This window comes from Cavia porcellus, unplaced genomic scaffold (assembly GCF_034190915.1).
Source record: "Cavia porcellus strain 051 isolate PalLab524CR breed Dunkin Hartley unplaced genomic scaffold, mCavPor4.1 scaffold_17, whole genome shotgun sequence".
NCBI lineage: Eukaryota > Metazoa > Chordata > Mammalia > Rodentia > Caviidae > Cavia > Cavia porcellus.
Window position 1 is genome coordinate 64,989,901 of NW_026947500.1, and position 23,873 is coordinate 65,013,773.

A 23,873-nucleotide genomic window follows, 5' to 3' on the forward strand; every position below is an offset into this window, starting at 1 on the left:
GCCCCAGAGCCTGTCCCAGGCTCCGAGGCAACAGGAGACAAATTATCACAGCGGAATTTATTGTTTTAAGAAAGACTACAAAAAGGTAGAAAACAGCGCAGCACACTAAACTACCACACGTGGGACACTTCCACCGCTGGGAGGGGAGGCCTGGGCAGGGGGATTGGGCAGGGCCTCCCCGGAAGCTGGAACCGGAGCACAAGAAATAGTGATTTTATACAATAGGCTAGATTTTTTTGTTTTTCCTTTTTTTCTGCCATAAACACCTATCTCACAGGCTGAAAACACTTGAGAAAACTGGAACAGATAAGGCCATGATGGTTGGAAAAAACCCAACGAGTTACCGACTCCGCTCAGGCGGCTCACAAATCGCACAATAGTCAGGGGTCCACGGACGCAGGGGGGCGCAGAACGCGGGGCGCGGCCAGGCGTCACGGGCCCCTCTAGGCCATCCGGGCACTTCAGCCCCAAGGCCTCGCTTCTTTGGACGGGGAGGCCGAGGCTGGCCGCCCTCTCTCAGGTTGCGGGGCCCTCTCTCAGGTTGTGGGGCGAGGAGGGAGTGGGGGCCCAGTTCTAGCGAAGACGCCGCGCCCACGGCTTTAATTGCACTTATACCGAGGGGGAGAAGCAGTGGGGCTGGGGAGCGGTCCCGGGTTACGCCCCCGCGCTGCCCGCCGGGCTCGGGCACCCGGGCAGCTGTGCAAAGCCCGCGAGCAGAATAAGTTAATGTTCCACGGGGAGGGCCCGCCTGCTACCCGGGCGTGGGGCGGCTGGAGTGCCGGACCTGGGCCGGGCCCGCGGACTGCTAGGACAGCGGGGTTCCTTAAGGCACGTGGATCGGGTCGGTCTGCGGGGCCGCGGGCGCCCGCAGGCAGCTCAGCTGGACGGCAGCGCCTGCACAAAGAGGCCGCGGGCATCGGTGCGCGCCAGCTTGGCCGGTGGCTCCAGCGCTTCGGGGCCTAGTGAAGGCGACTCGCCGCCGGCCGCCAGCGAGATGTCCTGCGGCAGCTCGTCCTCGCTCTCCTCCTCCTCCTCCTCTTCCTCGTCTGCGCACACACGAATAGGGCGGCTCAGCGCTTGGCGCAGGCTCACGCCCCGCCCCCACCCCGGCCCACTAAGGACCGGCCCGCCTACCCTTGTCGGTGTCCAGGGGATTCAGCGCGGTGGCCAGGTTGGCGAACTGCGGGGACCAGGACGAGAGCGCAGGTGAGGCCCCGTCCCAGGCAGCGCCCGCCCCCCCTCTCCGCGCCCACGCCCCCGCGCACCTCGCCCATGACTGCGATAGGGGTCTCGCCCTTGGCCTGCGCCACACGGTGCTCGATCAGGTAGTACATGTACTCGTCGTACAGCAGCCGGATGAGGTGGAAGGAGCCAAAGCTGGCGGCACTGCGCAGGGTCAGGTCACGGATCACCATGGAGCTGCAGGCGACGTCAAGAGAAGCAGTCAGCCTGGCTTCCGCAGACGGGGAGTCTCGAACCCTGCCAGTAGCTGGGAGGCGTAGCCTCCGATGGCCCCGCCCACTCTGGGAGGTGCCGTACGGCTCCACGGGCCTCCCTCGGCCCACCCACTCCTGGAAGGTGCCTTCGAGCTCCACCGCTAGGCCCCCCCACGGGGCGGGACCTCCTGGTTCGGAGGTGGAGCTTCTCTATTCCCGCCCTGTCCTGGGAGGGGCCATCGGGCTCCACCAAGTGGCTTCTGCAATGGGCAGGGCATCCTCTGGTCCCACCTACCCGCGAAGGTGGGGCCTCCCGGCCCCGCCAAGTCCTGGGTGTGGCGCGCCAGTGGCCCCGCCCTGCCCCGGCGCACCTGTAGAAGGACCACTTGAGGAGGAAGAGCTTGGCAGCCTTGGGGAAGCCGGAGCTGCCCTGGTAGGGCTTCAGCACCTGGCTGACCACGCCGTCCAGCCAGGCCGCCCACTGCTCCAGCGAGTTCTGCTGCTGCAGCGTCACCTTGAAGTCCTGCTCCAATCGCTGCACCACGCGGTCCTCGCAGCGGCACACCCACGAGGCCTGCTCCTGCGGGCAGGCGGACAGATGGACAGGGGGCGGGGTACTGGCTCGGCACGGCCCCGCCCCGCACCCGGCGCCACCAGCTCACCTGCACGTTGGCGAAGTCCACGCGGTTGAGGTCGCTGAGCATCTGGTTGATCTGCGCGGTGTTCTGCAGCACGGCGCGCGCCGCCTGCGCCAGGTGGTTGAGGGAAGTGTAGCGCCGCAGGGTCTGTGCGAAGGCGCCGGCCGCTGCCACCTGCGCGGGCCACGGGCAGAGCCGGTGGGCGCAGGGCCTCCCCGGCCCAGCCTGGTCCGTGCAACCTCTCCGGGGTGAGCCCCGTCCCTTCAAACCGAAGGCCGTGCCTCGCTGTCTGCTCTGCTCCGGAGGCCAAGGCGCTGGCTTTGGCACACGCTGGGTTCCCAATGGATGGCCCTGAAGCCACTCACTATGCTGTGGCGGGCGCCATTGCTGTCCCTATGGTCCAGGGACGAGCTCAGAGCCGCGAGTGGGCAAGACAGGGGCTCTGCCACGGACCACACCCAGCCCGCAGGGTTATGGTCATGGTCATTGGGATTGAACCTGGGGACTCTGCACGGAGCCACATCCCCGGCCTTTATTCACTATTCTTCTTTCCTTCCTTTTGTTTTCTGGAGACAAGGTCTTGCTATGAGGATTAGGTTGGCCTTGAGCTCACTTGGTAGTCCAGGCTGGCCTCAAAACTCACAAAAATACTCCTGTCTCAGTCTTCGAGTGCTGTATTCATTTCACTACTTTTATTTATTTACTTACTTATTTTTTGGTACCGAGGATTGAACTATGACCTTGTGCTTGCCAGGCAGGTGCTTATGCCACTGAACTAAACACCCAGCCCCATTCTCACTATTTTTAAAAGACAGAGTTCTCCCTGAGTAGCTAAGTTATCCAGGCTGGGCTGGAACTTGGATCCTCCTGCCTCAGCCTCCCGGAGTGCTGGGGTGACAGGTGTGTGCTAAACCTGCCTGGCACTGTGGCTTTTAGTGGAGGCCCAGAGCACATGGAGAGCACCTCTTGGATGAACTTGTGTGGCAGTTGCAAGAGGGCAGAGATTTTGCACCTCTTGTTCATGATGGGCCGTCTGGCACTGGAAACCACATTGGGCACCCAGTAGGTGCTCAGTAAACATATGAAAGGAACCAGTGAATCCATCTGTCTTGTTGTTGCTGTTGTTTTTGGTGGGCACTGGGAATTGACCTCAGGATGTGGCACTTGCCAGGCTGGCACTGTGCCACTGAGTTATACCAGCGACCCTTCTGGTCCTCCTGTATGGATTCTCTCCTTTGCCCACCTGCCCTGTGTCCTGCCCACCCTGGGGTGACTCCTAAGACAGCCATTCTGGACTAGGGGTTGGGGGTGAAGCCCAGGCGCCCAGTGTTTGCCTGGCATGCACAAGGCGCTGGAATCCTTATAGATGTTGCCTCCTTGGCAAGGTTTAGCTCCCGCTGCGCCTATCTAGTGGCCTTGGGGGCGGTACCAGGGCATCTGCCCTGCCCCTGCCCGCATGCCCGCCCGTTGGGCCGCACCTTCACCCGCAGCATCTCCTCTGGGATGTTCATCATGGCATGGGTGAGCCAGCTCTCCAGGCTCTTAGCGAAGTTCCGGATTGCTTGGGTCAAGGCACCTGCGGGAGGGGGGAGGGGCAGGGTCGGTCAGTGGGGGCGGGGGGTGCCTGGGACGGCGGGGGTGGCCATGCACTCACTGGGGATGGGCCGCAGCACGTCGGGGATGAGCATCTCCACCAGGCCCTGGTATAGCACGTTGTCACAGTGCTTGGTCCACTGTAGCACAGGCTCGAACTTGGACAGGAGCACCAGGCTGGCCTTGGGCAGCCTCTTCTCAGCCTCGTCATGCCTGGAGCAGGGCCTCCAGGTCACGTGGGGGTCCGAGGCCCTGCGCCCAGGGCCAGAAGGGCACAGGCACCCCACGCACGCTGCCACCCCACAATCAGGTTGCTGCGCCTCTAGGCAGGGCATGGGTGCTTAGCGCCCACGGATCCCAACACACACAGGAGGCTGAGGCCCAGGGTCGGATGCCAGGGAGGGACCGGCACCCCAGGGACTCACACGGCCAGAGACGGAGCCTCACTGGGCTGGCTGAGGCTGGACCTCCAGAAGGTCTTCCACAGCGTCTCCACCAGTGTGAACTGCAGGTTCACCATGACGTCCACAATGGCCTGGTGGGCGGGGCATGCGCTCAGGCCCCGGGCAGCCTTGGGGCTCCCCAGGCAGGGCCACCCTGCCCCTGCCCCTGACCCCATCCACCTGTCCCGCCTACCTCACAGTGTTCCCGGTACAGGACCTGGAAAGCCTTGATGTCCCCGGGACTGACACCCTCGGGCAGCACTTTGCCCTGCAGGTCCAGCTCCACAAAGTCAGGGAGGCTCCGGGAGGCATCTGGGGGTGGGGGGCACCATGAGGCCCCAGGATTCCCCAGCATACAAGATGTCAGCCTTCGGGCGCTAGCCCAGTGCCGGCCAGGTGGGACACTGGTGCAGGTGTAGGGACACTGTGCCCTGCGGTGGGCCTAGCCCTGGAGTCACCCCCACACCCCGGTTCTCCTCCCAGTCCTCCTTAGTGTCCTAGACACCTCTGGCGGGACAGGCCTCACCCCCCCATCCCCGCCACCTCCCGCAGACACTGCCCGCCTCTCCATGTGCCCTCGCTCACCCAGGAACTGCTGGTACTGCTGCACCTGTGCACTGATGTCCGACAGCCCCGCTGGCTGCTGCTGCCCCACGGCCACGCCGTTGGTCATGCCCTCCATCTTCTGGATGGGCTTGAGCCTGCAGGGGTGGGGGGGCGGCTAGCTAGCACTGCACCGCTCGGGCCATGGGAGAGGGGCACGGCCCGAGGCACACCTCACCACTCGACACCCCTACCTCTGCTTCTGGGAGAAGGGCTGGCCACGCATGGCCATGTGCTGCTGGTCCTCCATGAGGCGCAGCAGGGGTGAGCTGGCCTTGATCCGCAGGCCATAGTAGTGGTACTTGGAGTTGCCCCTGGAGGAGGGGGAGGGAATGGGAGGGGAGAGGATGTGAGGTGAGGGGCAGGCTGGTTCCGGGGCCTCGCTCTGCACTCCTCCTCTGGGAGGGTGCAAAAGGAGAAGGCAGGGCCCCTGCGGTGTGTACCCGGCAGTTCCAGGGGCAGCAGGGCCTGGCTGGTGTCTCCATGGGAACACCCTTCCCCCCAGTACTCCTAATACCCCAGTGGGCAGATGAGGGGGCCTGGGCCACAAAGATCCAGGGCTTCCTCGGCCCAGGGAGGTGCATGCTTGGGTGGGTGGATGAGCGAGGTATGAGGCGGCCGAGGTAAAGGGCCAGGGAGTGTGGGCAGAGGCGCTCTGGGCCCAGCCCGGGCAGGAGTCCTGCAACCCTACCTGGTGCCCAGGCGGCGTGTGCGCAGCCCCATGAAGACTGAGCGGATGAGCTTCCCGAAGGAGGCGGCGTTCACGGGCTCCAGCTTCTGCTCCTGGCAGTGCAGCAGGTAGTGGCAGTAGAGGGTGCTGCGGGGCAGGCTCACGCCCTCGGCCGTCTCGTAGTTGTCCAGGAGCCACTGGACCTAGGGGCAGACAGCAGCATCACAGGCATGGAAGAGGGAGCTGGACAAGTCCCTGTTTTCTCTCTTCCCTGTGCCCAGGAAGGGCCCCAGGGGACTCCGTGCCCGCCTTGGTCCTGCACTCCTTGGTCTCCCAAGCCCCACCATCTGGCAGATGCAGCACAGCCGCCTATGCATGGGAGCGGCATGGGCCTCCTGGCCGGCCTGGGGCGGGGAAGGGTGACCTGGATGCAGGGAGGCCTGGGTAAGGCCTCCCCAGGTGTCTCACTGCCTTTCCTCTGCTTCCTTCGAATCTGTACCTCCACATAGAGTTAAAAACAAACCAACAGTCACTTGGTGGTCACGGCTGAATCCCAGGAGACTGAAAGCCCCCGGGGAGCCCCGAGGGTGCCATGGCCCCTGCTAGGAACACCTGCCACCCAGCTCTGGTGGCCTGTGTGTGAGTGGCTGAGGTCCCTGCCACAGCCGGACGGGGGCGCTCAGTGTGTGATGAGGTGGACCTCACTGCCTCAGGCCCCATCTGGACTCTGGTCCTGATCCACTCCCGGGTGCCCCACAGGGGCTGGAAGCCAGGGGGTTCCCCAGGCCCTTCTGGCTGGAAGGGCTTCACCACCCCTCCTCTCTACTGGCTTTACTGCCCAAGGAATGAGGGGTGTCTTGGGCTCTGGGCTGAAGCTTCACAGACACCAGTGAGCACCTGGACCTCGGGTCCTCATCCCACCAGCCTGGGAGCACTGGGTGCGAGTTTCCTGGGCTCCCAGCTGCTGGCCCCACCCCACCGCCCGCCTTGGGCCTGGCCAGGCACTTACGGTGGCTGGCGAGGCACGGGTGGTATGGGAGTAAGACTGGCTGGTGCTGCCCAGCATGTAACCGCCCTGGATCACATAGGTGCCAGTTCCACCGCTGCTGCCTCCACCGTTCCCGCCGCCACTGCCGCCGCTGCCTCCGTTGCCCGTGGCTCCCCCAGCGCCACCGCTGCCTCCACCCGCGCTGCTGGCCCCGCCTGTGCTGCTGGTGGAGCTGGCGACCACTGGGCTGCCAGACGCATACATGGGAACAGAGCCGCTGCTGGCCACCGGCTGGGAGGCGGTGGGTGTGCTGACCTGGGCGGCCGTGCCTGCGGCCTCATAGTAAGCGGTGCCCGCAGTCTGCGTGTACAGTGGGGTCTCGGAGTACGGGTAGGAGCTGGAGCGGCTGCAGGGGGTGGGGGGTGGACAATCAGATAGGGAAGGATCGAGGGGTATGGGGGTGCGACCCTCGGGGTCCTGCCGGGCAGAGATGGCCGGGGAGGAGATGGCCTCTGGGTCAGCTCCTGTCTGCCCAGAGCGGATCTGGCACTGCCCGGGTGCATGACGAGAAAGTTTTCTTTCTTTCCTTTCCTTTTTTTTTTTGAGATAGGGTCTCACTATACAGCCCAGACCTTGAATTCGCTATGTAGCCTAAGCTGGCATCAAACACAGTGGTCCTCCTGCCTCAGCCTCCCAACTGCTAGGATGACAGGTGTGTGGCACTGTGCCTGGCTTCATAAGTGACTTTTTGTGGAGTAATCAGTGGGGCCCTGTGGTACCGGAGTCACTTGTCCCCTTCTGTTTGCTGGCAGAAGCAAGAAGATGGGGAGAGAAGGGCTGGGTAGTTGCGGCTCGATGTGCTCCCCGCAGTCAGAAGCCAACCGAAGAAGCTGATTATGGGCTGGGCTCAGTCCTGAGCCCCGCAGAACAAATAAGACAGAACTCCTGCCACCTCATGCCTGCAGTCCAGCCACTCCAGAGGCCGACCAGGAGGACAGCCTGGGTGATGAGTGAAACCCTGCCTCAAAGTACAAACTGAAAAGGGCCAGAGTACCACTCAGGAGTGAAGTGCTGACCTAGCATGTGTGAGGCCCTGGGTTCCCCCTGGCGATGTGGGGACGGGGCAGGGGGTGGTGGGGTGCTGGTGATCACACATGCACCTACACCCAAGCCCACGGTGTGCCCAGGATTATCCAGAAAGAACCCCGGAGCAAGTCCCTGAGAGAGGAGGAAGCGGGGACAGCCTGGAAGGCTTTGGGGTTACCATGTCTGCTCAATGGACACAGTGTTTGGCAGGGGAGCACGGAGGTACCTGCTATACCTGCCCAGGTAGGAGTGAAGCCTGGGATGATGGACAGGGGCGGGGCCTGACACCTGGCCCACTTTTGGGTAGAGACTGGAATGATGGACAGGCCCCAGTGGTGGGGCCTGACAGTTGACCCAGGTAGAGGTGGAGCCTGGGATAGACAGGGCCCAGGTGACACAGGTGCAAGGGCTGGTAGGGCCTGGTTCCCCTCTGCATCTGAGAGCTGTCCTGGCGGAGCGATCCCCCTTTCAAAATGAGTTGGTGACAGTGTAGATGCCAGGACCACCCTCAGGGTCAGAGCGGGCCCAAAGACAGGGCCATTCCCCGAACTGTGCCAAGCACAGTGGTGGTGAGCACAGAAGAAAAAAGTTAGGTGCACGAGAAAAACCAAGGGAAAATTCTAGTAACTAAAAGTAGCAAAAAAATAAAAATAAATAAAACAGTAACTATGCTCCTGGAATCCCCTGGGGGGGGGGGGGGGACAAACAGGGACAAAAGCCCAGGGAGGAGCCATAGTGTCAGTGCACAGGACAGGGCAGGGACCACCTGAGGACCACGCAGGGGTCAGAGGGAGTGACAGGGCTCCGAGACGGGCGGGTTAGAAATCTGATGGTGGTTTGTAAAAATTTAAACACTGATCTCCCTGTCTACTTATGTCCCCCCAAACCCCGGGCCCATGCGACTGCTGAACCCGAAGCTAGGTGGGTGCTTGTCCCATCCCTACGTGTACCCCTGCCCAGTCACTGCTGGGAACGCTCACTGCCCCATGGGTCGCCTGAAGTTTTGAGGCCACAGAGGGGGGCACCACAGCGGGCCTGGACCTGCCCCCCACTCACATGGCACTGGCCGTGTAGCTGGCGTCGCCACCCTCCACATACTGCACCTGGCTGGAGTACACGTGCGGCACAGGCACCTGCTGCAGCTGCTGTACCTGGGAGAAGGGGGGTGGCAGGGTCAGCTGGGCCCCCCTCAGACTGGCGAGGTGCATTTCTGGCTTCTTTGACTACCGTGTCCCAGTCAGGCCAGGGGTCCTAAGCTTGAGCTGGGATCGACCGGTGTGGGAGTCGGGAAGAGGTATCGACTCAGGCTGCGAGTGTCAGCAGGGTGGACTCACTGGGCAGTCTGAGCTGGTGTGGTGGACAGGGCCCAGGGGCAGGGCCTACACTGGGTCCAAATAGGGGAGGGGCCTGGAATGATGGGCAGGACTCAGGGGCGGGACTTGACACCAGGTCCAAATAGGGGTGGGGCCTGGAATGATGGGTAGGGCCCAGGGGTGGTCCAAGCAGATGTGAGGCCTGGAATGATAGACAAGGCCCAGGGGCGGGGCCTGACACTGGTCCAAATAGGGGTGGAGCCTGGGGTGATGGACAGGGCCCAGGGGCAGGGCCTGACCCTTGGCCCAGGTAGGGATGGAGCCTGGAATGATGGACAGGGCCCAGGGGCGAGGCGGAGCCTGCGAGGATGGACAGTGTGGGGGCTGCTCACCCCAACTCCACCCCCACCCATCTGCAGGGGTGGAGCCTGAGGCTGGGACCCCGTGGGGGGCGCCCCCAACACTGCATCCTCCACCTACTTTGAGGGCCGTGGCAGCTGTGGCGAGCACTAGCACCTGGGGGACTCTCTGGATCCTGACCCTTTGGCCGGGACCGGCCGGGGCCGGAAGCCCAGGCAGCGGCTCGAGTACCACCCTCTGCTGCGGTGGCTGGAGCAGGTTCGGAGGCAGCGTGCCCACCAGCTCCGCCGGGGCCCCGGCGCAGGGCTCGCCGTAGGGCGCTGGCTGATCTGCCTTCCTAGTGGGGCACTGCCTGCCTGAGCTCTGGAGGACAAACAGAGACACTGGGGGGTCAGCGGGCAGCTGAGGTCCACCCCAATGGATCTCCTGCCTGGTGTCAGGCAGGAGGGGGAGGAGGGCACAGGAAGACTTGACCCCCAGGCCAGAAAGTGGAGGGATTGGAACCCAGGTCTCAGAAACACCCAGACCCTAAGTGGCCAGGTGCTTCGTGGGGTGGAGCCTCCAGCCAGAGGCCTGACTCCCCCTGCCTCAGCCTCTGACGATCCCCAGGGAGGGGCTGCATCACCTCCTGCGCCCCCCTGGCCCTCACCCGCTGGTGAGGTGGTGGAATCAGGGGAGACACTCACCTCTTGGGCCACATGAACCGGCTGGAGCCCCTGCACGGTCAGCTGCTGCACGGGGCCAGCTTTGGGTGCTTGTGGGGTGGCCTGGACCACGGACCTCTGGAAAGGGACCAAAGGCAGGGTGGTGCTGCAGTAACCATGGCAACAGTGCTGCACGCATCCTCAGCCCAGGGAGAATGGCCGGGCGCCTTCCGAGTTCCTGCACCCACTTCTGGGAGCGCAAGTGCCAGCACCAGGGGGAGCCCAGGCCTGGGTTGGGGTCTCTGTCCTCTAAGGCTCCCCGAAGGCTCTGGCAGGGTGCAGGGTGGTGGAGAGCTGGCAGGGAAGCCACTAGCCATCGGTCCTCAATGCTGTCTTCTGACAGGAGGCCAGGCTGCCTGAAGGGGCCAGGACTCGGCCTGAACCTCAGCTGTGGGTTTCTGAGGGGCTCTGGCCCTAGGCAGACAACCTCGGTGGATCCTCTGGGTGGGATTTGCTAAGCGTCTGTGGATATGTGACCCAGACTGGCTCCAATCATCTTCCTGTCTCAGCCTCCCCAGTAACTGGGACCACAGGTACAGGCACGCAGCTGCTCCATCTGCTTCTCTGAGGGCCAGGAGTCCCTCCCTTGGGGGCCGAGGGGCACTGACTCCCACAGCTCTCAAGATGCGCTGTGTGCTGGGTTGTTCCTTCCCAGCAGCAGCCTCTGTGGGTTCTGGGGGCAGCTCTAGGCCACGTCTACATCCCGCCCTGCCCTGGGGCCTGCACTTCCTCCCAGCAGCAGCCCTGCCCCAGCACCTCAAGTGGAGAGGCTGCCAAACCCTCTGCTCCCCTCGAACCACCAGAGACCCCGGCCAACCCTCCCGCCCCACCCTGGCCAGGCACCTCTTGGGACGCAGGCAGGCTCTGCTGCACACCGTGGACCTGCAGCGGCTGCGGCACTGGGCCTGCCGCCGGCCCGGCCGTCTTGCTGGCTGAGCTGTTGGCCTGCACCGGCGACCGCTTCAAGAAAAAAGATGTGGACTGGGTCAAGCTGGCAGGGAGCTGGCCCCAGCTGCCCCCAGGCCTGGAGGTGGCTTGGGGGCCCCTGCCACCCCGGCTTCACAGGGGAGCAGCTGGGATGAGGGCTCAGGCTGGAGGTCCATGTTCAGAGGTGGTGGTGCTGGCAGCAGCGGTGTCCCAAGAGAGTGATGCCCCGCTGCCTCCTGCCAGCTGCAGCCTGGGCTGCGTGAGCCCTCAGTGGGGTTCATGTCAAGCAGGGATGACAGACCCTACCCCATGCTCCTAGCCACCCATGGCCCACCCACCTCTAGCACCTTGCTGCCTGTGAGTCCCCAGAGGCCATTGCGGAACCCAGGGCTCCTTGGAAAGACCCTGTCCAGCTGTACCCAGGATGCAGCTCCCTGAGCTGGAGCTGTGGGTGCCCCCTGGGCCTGGGGAGGCGCCACCCCTGGTCTGGTGCTGCAGTTCTCCACTGCCCAGCAGTGGGCAATGCTGCAGGGCAGGGGTGGGCTTGGGAGTGGGCCTGGAGGCGGCTCCGGTGTGCTGTGGGGGGTGGACAGGCCCTGCAGAGGTGGGGATGGGGGCACCTACCTCTGGGGGTGAGTGCACCTGCTGGGTCCCATGCACCGTCAGGGAGACCTGGCTGGCCTTGCCGCCGGGTGCCGTGCTCTGCACCACCAGGCGCTGTGTGGGGAGGGCCTGGCACAGGCCGGAGGGGCACTGTCACTCTGGGAGTGCAGGCCCATGGGCCCCGGGTAGCACAGTCGCTAGCCCACCCCCCAACTGGAGGACTCCAGGTCCAAGCCCAGCTGGGCAAACTCAGTGCCCAGCAGACAGACTCCCAGGACTAGAGCTGCAGCCCAGTGCCCACAAAGCCTGCATAAAACCCCCAGTGCTGCCAAAAGCTGGCCATCCCAGCTGGAGGGGGGGAACCTGATGGGAGGGGTGGTTGGGTCCTCAGCCTGAGAGGGGTGTGGCCAGGAGGGCGTGGCCTTACCTGTGGTGACACCTGGATGTTGGTGAGCTGCAGCGGGGACACGTGGCCTGGCTTGGCCTGCACGCTCTGCACCAGGAGCCGCTTAAGGGGAGAAGGCATAGTCCCTGCCTGAGCTGGGCGGTCTCCCCACACACCCTGCAGAGGCCCCCACACGCCCGCCCAAGGCCTTGGCTCACCTGCTGAGTGCCGGGCACTTGCTGCACAACCTGGGTGGGGACGCCGGTCTGGCTGGCCGTGGTGCCCGGGCTGGCCTCCGACGCGGCCTCGCTAGCCCGCAAGGCACCTTCTGTGGGGGAGGGGTCACCTGGTCAGCTCTGCCTTTGCCCTCCAGCCCTGTGTACACTGGGACTGAGGGCAACCCCAGGCAGGTCCAGGCCTCTGAAAGATGCCATAGGTGGGGCCCCTGGGAAATGTGGGCAGGGTCCCCGACACCGGGAGGCAGCCCCAGGCTTCCCTGTCCTGAAGCAATGTGATCCCTTTAGCCGACAGGCCCTATCCATGCCAGGCGGGACAGCCCACACCTTATCCCAGCCTGGGAACCTGGTGACTTGCTGGGCTTGCTTCCTGGGGATGGGCACAACCCTGGCATCCCCAGTCAGCGCAGTGGTCCCAGGAGGCTTGGCAGCCTGCAGCAAGCTGCCTGCTCCGAGCTGCCAGTCCTTGGTGGGCCAGGGTGGCGTGGGGACCCATAGCTGGGCGGCGGGTACTCACGCTGGCAGGCAGCTAGGAAGAGCGAGTCATAGAACATGCTGCCCCTGCCCGTTCCCCTGCCTGCGGTCTGTGTGTCCGGGGTGCCTTCTGGCCTCCTGGCTCCCACCCACCTGGCTCAGGCAGCTTTATACCCGGAACCTTGGGGAGCTAATCCCCCAGCGCGCCCTCCAGGATAAGCACCCCCGCGGCGGCAGCGTGGGGCAGGAGGAGGCTGGTACCCAGAGATGCTATCGGCAGGCTCGGGTCGGGTTTCAGGCCCATCTTGCCAGTGATTAGCAGGGGCGGGGAAGGCCAGCATCCCCAGAGGCTAGGCCAGGAGACCCTGACCTCGGCACGAAGCCCTCTGTGCCTCGTCCTGTGTGTGGGGCCTGGCCTGTGCCTCCGCAGCTCAGAGGCTGAGGGTGGATGGGGGACATGTGCTAGGCTGGCGGGAGGAGCTGAGGGCCCATTGGCCTCGGGGGCTCGGAGGGGTTTCTTGTCCATAGCAAAACCACAGATCAAAGGTGGTGCCTGAGGTGCTGGCACTGTGCTGGGCTCTCTGGATAGCCCAAAGCAGTGTTTTTCCTGCCAGTGTTGAGAAGGGGCGAGAGACCAGGGGAGGGACTTGCTCAAGGTCACCCAGCTGGGAGCCAAGGATAGAGGGGTGCAAACTTGCACAGGGGAAATCCCCAGTTCAGGACATCCCTGGGTGTCTCAGCCTCCACAGTGGGCAGCTGGGCCCTAGCCACAAAGGGGACACGGGAGTGTGGCCTGCTCTGGCCATGGAACAGCTCTGGGTGGGTCAGCAGCTTGGGCCCAGGGCAGGGTTAGGGCAGAGATGGGGGAGCACATTCATGGGCTGAGGACGGGAGGGGGTGCTGGAGAAGCGGCCACAGGTAGGCCCAGCCCTGGGACAGTTCCAGGCCTGCTCGGCCAGCTGCTGCACTCTAATTCCAGGCCCCAGTCCTCCCTGGCTCCATCAGCCCTTGGGGAGAAACCCGAGACGGCCTGCAGTCGTGTGAGGCCCAGCACACCTGGGTGTCACGGGGCACAGGACACTGGGCCTGCTCAGCCTTTCCACCTGGGGCCCATCCCGGAGCCCAGGACCCTGTGCCACCAGGCACCTGTCCCCGTCTCCTGTTTCCAGCATGAGAAGGAGCAGGTGAGTCTGCTCCAGGGACCCAGGCTTTCCTGGTATTTGCTGTCCCCTCAGGGTCCCCCTCACTGTGCTTCAGGGACGGGGACATCTGTAGGAAGTAGACACCTCTCTGGTCCTTCACTGAGCAGCCACTTCCTACTTCCTGTCCGGATTTATCAGTGCTTCCTCTGGGGGGAGCTGCAGGTGTGGACCAGGTCTGGTCTTCTTGTCCACTGGGACCTCGGTTTACCCACCTGTACATGGGGTGCTCACACACCCTGTCTGCCTGCTCCAAAAAGCCCTGCTCTGGCTGCCAAGGGGAGAGGATAGCACGGTAGCTCCAGCAACCCCACTGCCTGGGTCTCAAGTCTGGTGGCCCCGGAGGATGAGGGTGGGGATCAGTATGGCTCTGGACCAGGGAAACTGGGGCTTCCTTCCAGTCCCCTCCAGTGCCACTTAGGGCAGAGCATCCCAGGCCCAGGCTGGACGAGCAGCCGGGTCGGCCACCTGCCTGCTCCAGGTCAGGGTGTGACCCTCACCAGGGACGCCCAAGGCTGGCATCCCCATCAAAACCACCGTGCGGGATCAGCTCCCCTCTCAGGGGACCACTGCATACAGCCAGGGCTGCCCGAAATAAAGGGGTGTGAACCCCAGAAGCAGAGCCTGGGGCCCCCTCGGGGACAGCCCCAAGTGAGCAGGGGAACGAATTCCCGAGGGCCACTGCCTGGCCAGGAACCTGGCCTGGGAGTCACGGGGGTGCTGACTGGCTATAGCCTGGCCCGTTGGGGACTGGCCCCATGGATGGCACAGCCGTGAGCCTGCAGAGATGGAGGCTGCCTTCCAGCTGCCGGCCCAGGTCCTCAGACTCTGGAACCCAAGGGCTGGGTGTCCCTGGGGGTGCAGGGCAGAGAAGCAGAAGCCAGGCAGAGAGGATGGGCTGGAGGTATTTGGGGGCTGGGGAAAAGGTGTGCACCCCACCCCATTCCTCTGGGGACCTCAAACTCTAAGTCATGAGAAACCCAGCACTGCCAGTCTTTACTTTTGTGAGACCAGGTCTCACTCCATAACCCAGGCTGCCCGTAAGGGCCACCCTCCTGCCTCAGCCTCCTGAAGGGCAAGCAAGCGGCCCTATACTGCACTTGGGGCCACCTTTCAAAGCCCTGGTTTTATGCAGGCTCTCCCTTCACTCTGGGGCTGAGCTTTCTGGGGAGAGGCGGCTGACCTGCAAGGACAGCAGCGTCCAAGGACAGGAGGAAGACCGGGGTGAGGATGTCCCCAGGCCTGGAAGGCCAGGGAATTCCAAAGCGGGGCAGAGGGAGGCAGGGTGCATCCTAGCTTCCTGGGCGGTGCTGCTGAAGGAGTTGGGAGCAGCTGGATACTGGCCGGGTCCAGAGCAGAAAGTCGAGTGGCCCTCGGCCATGATGCTGCCCCCACTACTGCGGAGGGGCAGAGGGTGGAGGTGGGGAGCAGAGAGGAGGCGGGGTGGCTGTGGCAGGGACAGCTGCTGGGGGAAGACAGTGGGGCTGGGCGTGGCTGAGGCCCTGGGCCGTGAGTGATGGGAAAGGGGGCCGCGGCAACTGAGGGCAGCTCAGGACGGGCCCGGGGCTGGCGTCGGGTGTAAGCGGGGAGCAAGGCAGCAGGTGAGCATTTACACAGGGGTGGTTCCCTGTGGCTTTTCTCTCTTCTCAAGGTGGCACCTGGCATCCAATGCCAGCTACGACCCCAGCACATTTGTCTGTTGGATGCTGTGACAGGGTCTTGCTCACTGCCAGGCTGGCGGTCTCGCTGTCTCAGCCTCCCAGGGTCGTTCTAGTCCCTAGTGTGGGAGGGAAGGGTCTGCAGGGAGGGGTGAAAGGGAGCAGCAGGGGCCAGGAGGATGAATCCCAGGCTGTGGGGGCACCAGCAGGTCAGCAGGGTCCTCTGCGGGGATCCTGTCCCGGCAGGAGACACCCAGGCAAGGGGCACCGTGGGAGAACTCTGCTTGTGACCCTGTCCCCAGTCCCCGCCTGGCCAAGAAGGCCAGGGGGGCTCTGCACTTGGCCTCACAGCAGTCCATCACCACAGCTGCTGCCCAGGCCCCTGGGCGTCCACTCGGACACTGGTGGAAACCCAGAGGTGACAACCAGGGCCCAAGCTGGGCAGTGCTGATGTTCTGGGGTCTCTGCCCTGCCTGAGACCTGCCCCGCTGCAGCCCAAGGGGTGCCCCTAGCACTGGCCGCCTGTCCTTCCGGGGCTGGGGACAGCATGACCACCCCTTGGCCGTTTCCTGGGAGATGGGGGCGGCTTTCACCCAGTCAGCTGTCAGGATGGGCTGCTCCCTGGGAAGAGGGGGACACCTCAAAGCCCCAGCCGCCCTGGCCAGTGAGGCCTGGTCCAGCCCTCAAGGTGCGCACATCCCCCTCAGGTAGGGAAATCAAGGCGGAGGGCTGGGGATGTCTGCGAAGTGGCCTGTCTGCCCCGCTGTCCACAGACTTAATGCAGACACCCTGCAGTCCCTCCTGGTCACAGAGATAAGAACCGGTCTCACACAGCTCAGGGTGCCTGACCGTGCTTTCTCCAGAGAGGCCCCCCAAATGACCACCAAGGGCCTTGTGGGGTTGGGGACGCCCAGAGACCCCTTTCCCAGCCATCCCCACGCACCCCGCGCGCACGTGGCCACTTACCGGACACGGTGACCACGATGTACTGCTGGGACGCAGGGGCTGGGGTGGGGGCGCCAGCCGGCTGTGGGGGTGCGGGCGCAGGCGGGAGCTCGGTCACGTAGGGCTTCGGGGCACCCGGGGGCTGCACCTGGGGCTGGGGGCTCTGTAGCTCGGTGACATACTGGGGCTGGGGGGTGGCAGTGGTGGCTGCAGGCGGCTGGGGGGGCTGGGGTGCCGCCGGGGGTGGCGGCTGGGGCTGGGCCTGGGGCGGGGCAGGTGGAGGCTGCGATGCTGGCGGGGCTGTCTGTAGCTCAGTAACGTAGGCCTGGGTTGCCATGCCAACCGCGGGGCAAATGATAATAAATAAGGCTTTTTCCTTCTCTTCCTTGGGAAGAAAAAAGAGGGAAGGGGGAGAAGACGGGAAGAAAACAAAAACAAAAGAAGGAAAAACAAGAATTAATCTATGGTGGGGGCAGGCTCCCAGCCCCCCCGGAGACGCGCGGGGTTTGTTACCAACTCAATCAAACCCCAAGTTGGGTGGCTGGACAGAGGTGATGGCCACCGCGAGGGACAGGGGCACACACAGGGGCCGGACCCTCATCTCCTGCTGCCCGCCCTTGGAGTCACGCATCTCGAACTGGGGACCCCGGGCCGACCAGGTGGTGGCTCTGCATCCTCAGCCAGGACCCATGGCGCAGGTCCCAGGCTCCGGCTCAGAGGCCAGGGCCCTGCCCGCCTTTGCCCTTTCCTGGCCGGAGCCCCCTGGTGGCCCTGAAGTTGCACGGCAAACTGGGCAGCGGGGGGCTGGAGGAGGAGGAGGAAGAGCCACGGCTCTGAGAGTTTCGGTGCCTGCCCGGGTCATGCAGCAGGGTGGTGACAGCAGGGGCTCCCTGCCTGGGCCACGCAGTGCTCGCCGGCCGGGCGCTGCCTTCTCTTCTGGTCCCCACCTTGGCACAGAGGCGGGAATGCTCTGGGGGCCTCCTAGGCACCACAAGCACTGTCCCGGCTGTATGGAGACAAGACCCTGCAGCCCTGTGACCGTGGGGGTACTGCGCCCGTTCGCCCTGCCTGCATTTGACCACCATCCTGGACCGCTTACTTGTGCCCCTAGGCTGGCGGCTGACCCCTGGCACCTGCGTGTGCTACGTGTGCACGCAGGGGAAGAGGGCGCGCCAGGAGTCCGGGGCCCTAAGCCCAGGCTAGTTGCCTTCTGGCAGGGCGGGGGTGGGGGACGATTGGCCTGGGCTGAAACAGGGCCTGTGCCCCCGATGCCGTTCTTGGTCCCCAGCCTGATGTGGGGTGCAGGCATGGTATGTGTCCGCCCCTCCCCTCCCTGTCCTGGCTGCAGGGAGACCCCGTGTCACCCCCAAGCTCACATTCCTGCGGGGAGATCCCGTGCCACCCCCAAGCTCACACCCCTGTGGGGAGACCCCATGCCACCCCTAAGCTCACACCCCTGCGGGGAGACCCTGTACCACCCCCAAGCTCACACCCCTCCGAGGGTCAGGGGATGGAGGGCATAGGCCAGTCCTTTTTTTTTTTTTTTTTTGAGACAAGGTCTCCCTTAAGTTGCTAAATTTCCCAGGAGGCTTCAATTTACCAGCCTCCTGCCTCAGCCTCCCGGATCGGTAGCCACCCAGGAGCTCCAGGCCCACGCTGAGCTTCTGTGGTTCGTCCCTCCTCCAGTCCCTTCCTCCCAGGGGACCTGGGCTCTGCATCAGCGAGAGGGTGGGAACCTGACCCTGGGCAAGGCCAAAATATGACTCCAACATGGCCTCCTGGCCACGCACCTTTTAGGGGGCTCACTGGGTCAGCTGTGGGGTGGGGCTGTGGGTGGCTGAGGGGTTCCATGTGACCCAAAGGGTCAATGTTGGCTACATGCCAGTCCTTTTTTTTTTCTTTTTTTGAGACAAGGTCTCCCTTAAGTTGCTAAATTTCCCAGGAGGCTTGAATTTACCAGTCTCCTGCCTCAGCCTCCCAGAGTGCTGGGATGACACGTGTGCACCACCCCACCTGACTAAGGAAAGGCCTTTAAAAGCTCCACCTCAGGGCCGGTGTGGTCTCCTCCTAAAACACACCAAGCCCGGAGGCCTCAAGCCTCCTGCTCTGGGTGCCGGCAGGAAGTGGTTACAGGGGCTAAGAGCTGGGGTGCTGTCTGCATATGCATCTGTCTGCACAGCCTGGGGAAGCCGGGCATCTGAGCACAGAGCACACAGAGCCAGAGAGCTGCCGGATGAGCTTGTGCCCTGGCAATGAATCTGCCAACAAAAGCGCTGCTGGCTGCACCTAACTCCATAGCCAGCGGCCACAGGTGGGGTTGGCAGACTAGGTGCAGCACTGGCCGGGGAGTGCAGGGGCAGTAGACAGACCACATCCACAGACAACATGCAAGCAAACTTCCTTTCCAGACCCTGAGATTTGAGTCCGTATACTTTTCACATGTTGTAAGAGATGATTCACACCACTGAATGTTCTTTGGTCTTTTCCATATTTTTTGAGACAAAGTCTCACTGTATAGTCCACTGTATAGTTCAAGGCTGACCTTGAACTTCCTATGTAGCCCAAGCTGTCCTCGAACTCACGGAGATTGTCCTGCTTCAGCCTCCCAAGTGCTGGGATGTTGGGCCTACGCTACCATGCATGCCCCACTTTCCAATCATTTATAGATATAAAAATCATCCTTAGGTCAGAGCTATGAAGAAAACAGGCGAGGGACTGTACTTAGCTGACCTGCTATGACAGCAGGTTCTACAACCAAAAGGCTCACATTGTGGTCAGGGCCTCTGAGGGAAATGGGGGAAAAATGTGACTTTCCTCATCTGGAGAATGGGTTCACTAAACCTCCAGGTTTCCAATTCATAAGATTTACCACACTTCTCTGAAATGTAACTCTGTGGCTGGGCACTTCTCTCCACATCTGTGCACAGTGCTGAAGCCCCTGCCCCTGCAGCCCGAAGACCCTTGGAGAACAGCTCCTGCTTTGGTGTCATGACCTGCCTGAGAGCCCCCAGAGCTCTCATCATGGAGAGTAAAGAAAACCTGGCCTCCTCCTCAGACCTGCAGGTCCAGGGAAGCCCCACCCCTCCTGCCCCAGGGCCTTTGCACTGCCCCTGCTTCTCACCTGCCAGCCCCACCCTGCTCTGCTGGTGTCAGCCCTGCCCCTCTGCCAGGCACATAGTCCTGACTTCCTTCTCAGCAATGTTTGTTTAATCTCTTTCTCATACTACTCTTCCCTCCCTGGTGGGAGGAGTAAGCTTTGCAAGGCCAGAGGAGACCTGAGACCTGGCCCCTGCTGCCAGCCACGCACCAGGGACACCACTTTCTTTCGTTTTTTTTTTCCCCAGTGCTGGGAATGAAGCCGTGGCCTTGCATGCACGGCGGGGGAAGCTCTTACCACCATGTGCACTCTTCGGCCCTGGGCACTTGCAGCCCAGTGTGCCTGGGTGCTCAGATGGGGAACAGGGCACCAGTGGGTGTCCTGGGGCCAGGGGGTGAAACTTCACCAGGCCAGAAAGACAGTAATGCGTGCAGCTGCTCTCTTTCCATTTTGTGTTTTGAGACAGGGTCTCACTGCGCAGTTCAGGGTCTCACTATGCAGCCCACGCCGACCTCCAGTTCCCAGTGACCCACTTGCCTCAGCTTCCTGAGTGCTGGCATGATGGGCAGCTGCTCCGCTAAGGCTGTGGTCTGGAAGAGTCTGGCTGGGCACGTGACAGGGAAAGGGGAGGCCGAACCTGAAGAGACCTCCTTCTCAGGTCAACATTTCCCACAGTGGGCAAGGGGGAGTCTGAGTGCATCCTGAGACCCAAGGAGGAGTCTTCCTTCTGGTTCCCTTCCCAAAGCCAGAGGAGGGCAGCCCGCAACGAGGGGAGCTGATGCTGGTCCCACAGGCTGGAGTCGTCCCAGCCGAGGTGCTGCAGGAGACTGAGGCAGGAGGATTGCTGCGAGCTCAAGGCCAGCCTGAGCTACATAGGGAGACCTCAACTCCAAAAACAAACAAAGAACAAAAGTGGGGATAAACTAGAGTCCCAGCATCCAGCTTCCTGGGTCCTCACAGGCCCTGAAGCCCTGAATCCCTGAAGCCGTGAAGCCCTGCAATCTTTCCAGCCACAGGCTCTCCTTCAGTTCAAAGTGACAAAAATAAAGACAAACGGCTGACTCAGGGCTGGGCAGGAAACGCCCGGCATTACAGTGACAGAAGAGGCCTACGTAGTTTGAGCAATCACTATGTGCCCCATGACATTAAAAAGTTTGCTGCCCCTGGTGCTGATGAGACCAAACAGGTCCAGAGAGGTTCTGGGCCTCACCAGAGCGCACACAGGTAGACAGCCACTGAGTACTCAGGAACAGTACACCAAGCCTGGGGCCCTGGCAAGGCTTGGGGCCTCCACCAACAAAAATTATTGGTGGGGAGAGTCAACAAGACCAGATCATGAGCCACCCCTTTCCTAGCACAGCCGCCTAGTAAGAGCTGATGGTCTTTCTTAGCAACCCTTTTAGCTTTTTGAGACAGGGTCTCGCTGAGAAGTCCAGGCTGGTCTTAAACTCACTAGACAGCCCACCCTGACCTCCAACCCATGGTGATCCTCCTGCCTCAGCCTCCCAATGGCTGGAATTACTATATGCACCATCACCCTCCGTGGAACTTTACAGATTTCTTCTGAACTGAATCTTCACCTGTCTGAACTTTGAAGGAATCTTGGCTTCTCTCTTCTCTCAGGCCCGATCCATACATTGTGAGATCCCGGCTGCCCACCAGCCTGATCTCAGATTCTTGGGTGGGGAAGCACAAACCGATCCTTTTCCTTAGGGTTTATTCACTGATTGTAAAGAGATGGGCTGCAGTTTGTACACCAATGTCCAGCTCAAAACCAGACAGCAGGGACAAAGCCGACTTGCCCCAGCTGGTGGCTTAAAACCAGCAAACAATTTCCCCAAGCTGCCAGTTCACGTCGTGTGGCAGAGAAATCAGTTGCAAAAATCCTCTACTGACAAATGTGGACAGCTTCCCTTTCGCCCAGGGGTGGCACTGGGTCCAGCCACGTGGCTCTGGAGCCTGGTACCTCCTCGGCACATGTGACCCTGTTGATAGGAACCTGACACGAAAACATGTGTCTGGCCAACAGCTGTGGTTTGAGGAATCTGTGAAACTTCCCCATGGCCACCTGCTTCTCACTGGCAGGAGGGGAGACGGTCCCAGAGTGGGGAGAACCAGCCCTTCGGACCAGGGCCCACGCACTGAGCGAAGAGCAATCCAGTTTCGGTTCCTCTAAGGCTGGCTCCTGCGATCGCCCCGCCTGGCCCTGGGCTTTGATTTCTGCAAACTAATTCCTCCGGACCAAAGAAAATTGAGTCGGCTGTTGGCCCAGTTCCTGTGAAAATTGCTTGGCCCTTCTGTTCTCTCCCAGAGACAAGACCACAGGGTGCAGCGAAGAAGGGCCGAGCTAAGACTTCGATCTCTCAAATCAAACCACTTTCAGGGCAGGAGATAAGGAAGGGGAACAGGACCCAATTAGGAGTCCTAGAAATGCAAGAAAGAGGAGATGGCATCGATTTCCCCCATTTGACAGAGTGGAAAACTGAGGCCTCCAACGTGGTCCGTAGTGGTCCACGCGCAGAATCCCGGGGACAACTACGGAGTTCCGAAAGGACGCGCGACACCGGAAACAACCTACGTTAGAGGGACAGCCCCGGGGGCCGCCGCCCCACCCGGCTCCGGAGGGCAGCGGCGGGAGGGGCAGAGGCCCCGCCCACCCGGTTGGTCCCGCCCAATACCTCTCTCGCTCCCATTGGCCCAGCCTCCCCGGGCCCGCCCCCTCCCACCTCCCGACATATAAAAGCCCCCCGCCCCGGCCCGCGGACCTCCACTCGCCGCCAGCCTGCGAGCGCCCGCCCCTTGCGGGGGACGGGCCGCGGGGTTGGGGGGCGGGTGGTGTCGCCCCGCCGTGCCCCGGCCCCCTCCCCCATGGTCCCGACTGTCGCCGCCGCCATTTTGACCGCCCGCCCCTTCCCCCGGGACTGAGATCACGGCAACACCCGCCGCCCGGACTCCGCCACCGGCCCTGGCCGTATCAGCCGCCCGGGCCATCCCGGTTACCTGGGTTTCTCTCCGCTTCTGTCCGCGGAACAGCTTTTCGGAGGCCTCGGTGGCGATGTGGGGAGGGGGACGGATCGCGCCCGGGCCCCCGGGCCAAGCCGGGGGGGGTGGGGGTGGGGGTCGGTCGAGCGGTTGTTGTTGTTGACTCGCGTTGCCGGGTTGCTTGGTCGCCACGACTACCGTGGCTATGGCGCCTCCGTTTCCCTCACCGGGGCAACTGTTGCTACCCACCCTACTTACGTCACGCGTAGGGGGCGGGGCCCTGGTGATTGGCGGTGCCGGGAGAGCTGATTGGACGGCACCGAGCCCTTCTGGTATACCATTGGCCCCTATACACGCTTTTCAACGGCCTCTTGATTTCCCGACGCTCTAATTCAGCGGTAGGAATGTCCATCAAAAGAAACTGGACTCTTAAAGGCAGCGGAGCCCGTCAGTCCCGCAAGGAAGCAGCGGGCTAATAATAAAGGGGTGGGATCTCTGTGTGGGGATTGGTTTGCGCCTGTAAAACCAGCCTGTCAGTTCGACAAAAAAGGCGTCACTGTACCCCAAAGATTAGTTGGTTGCGCTCTCTGGGTAGAGGCGTTGCGCATGCGCTGCACGCAAGGCCTATTGGGAATTGTAGTCCGCTCCAATGTACTTTAAATGACTTACCAAATAAAAAAGCTAAAGGAGAGGTCACTTTCCCTCCCTCCGTGGACCTCTTGCAGTGACATCAGGGGAGGAATGTGGAAGACGCGGACTCCTGTGACGTCATTGGCGGGCAGGGCTAGTGTTCGGTGACGTCATGGGCACGCTCCCACCTCCCAGGGGCCTGGGGGGGGCGCGTTGAGTTCGAGCTCCAGCTTCCCCCGCCGTCGGGCCGGAAAGGTCAGCTGTCACCGCGCACCGTGGCCGCGCTGTCCGAAAGGTCTCTGAAGCCGGGTCAGGATCATTGCTGCCTCCGCGGCGATAAGCAAAGGTCAGCGCCCGGGCCGCTCGGTGCCTCAGTTTCCCCGGCAGACCCACCACTCTCAGCAGCGGTGCAACGCTCACATTCAGATGAGCTGCTTCTGCGCAACAGCTCCAGCCCTCAAGATAAATATTCTAAAGCAATGCCTTCAAAATGTCAGCATTAATGAGAAAAATAAATCGCGAACGAAATATCAAAGTGTTGAATACAGAGAGCTTCGGCGGTGCTGGGACCGGCGCGGGTCAGAGCCCTTCCTCGTTGTTTTGCTTTTTTTAAGAAGTTAATTTGTGGTGTGTGTGCAGGATTTTACTAAATGAATAGATTGGAGCTGCTCGAACAACAGGGAGAGAAGATGAGTAACCACAAGCTGATGAATGTTAATTGGCTCCTCCGCAGTAAATCTTTTACTACATGTGTATATTTTATAACTTGGCATCGTACACCTTTACAAATACATCTCTATTTTTACTCAGGGACTCACTATGCAATTCAGGCTGGCCTTGAGCTCACTCTGTAGCCCAGGCCAGTGTCGAACTCACAGCGATCCTCCTGCCTCAGCCTCCTGA

General features: G+C 62.3%; 1 protein-coding gene across 3 annotated transcripts; it reads right to left on the bottom strand.

Moving 5' to 3' along the window:
• Positions 1–42: 42 nt before the first annotated feature.
• Rfx1 (regulatory factor X1) lies at positions 43–22,490 on the bottom strand. 3 transcript variants are annotated; one of them, XM_063228477.1, is made up of 22 exons: positions 22,359–22,490; positions 16,283–16,646; positions 11,968–12,077; positions 11,792–11,872; positions 11,386–11,493; positions 10,678–10,794; positions 9,817–9,912; positions 9,251–9,493; positions 8,514–8,608; positions 6,393–6,777; positions 5,405–5,586; positions 4,908–5,027; positions 4,696–4,811; positions 4,304–4,422; positions 4,093–4,202; positions 3,729–3,880; positions 3,553–3,650; positions 2,099–2,248; positions 1,808–2,016; positions 1,266–1,419; positions 1,135–1,180; positions 43–1,046 (listed from the first exon to the last, which is right to left on the bottom strand). In XM_063228477.1, exons 2-22 carry the CDS (start codon positions 16,596–16,598, stop codon positions 877–879), a joined length of 3,177 nt encoding a protein of 1,058 aa, XP_063084547.1. In that variant the 5' UTR covers positions 16,599–16,646; positions 22,359–22,490; the 3' UTR covers positions 43–876. The 3 variants fall into 3 exon arrangements, with proteins under 3 accessions (XP_063084547.1, XP_063084548.1, XP_013006369.1); XM_063228478.1 differs by having other exon boundaries at positions 16,283–16,642; positions 22,359–22,489; XM_013150915.3 differs by lacking the exon at positions 9,251–9,493.
• Positions 22,491–23,873: the final 1,383 nt, after the last annotated feature.

Bases quoted from the DNA above. Each gene is read 5' to 3' on its own strand.
- Rfx1 (XM_063228477.1), bottom strand. From the start codon at position 16,598: ATGGCAACCCAGGCCTACGTTACTGAGCTACAGACAGCCCCGCCAGCA. The intron at 8,609-9,250 runs GTAGGTGGAGGA...CCCTTCTCCCAG, and splicing joins CAGCTGCCACGGCCCTCAAA to GTACAGCAGCTGCAGCAGGT. The intron at 2,017-2,098 runs GTGAGCTGGTGG...GCCTGCCCGCAG, and splicing joins TGGACTTCGCCAACGTGCAG to GAGCAGGCCTCGTGGGTGTG.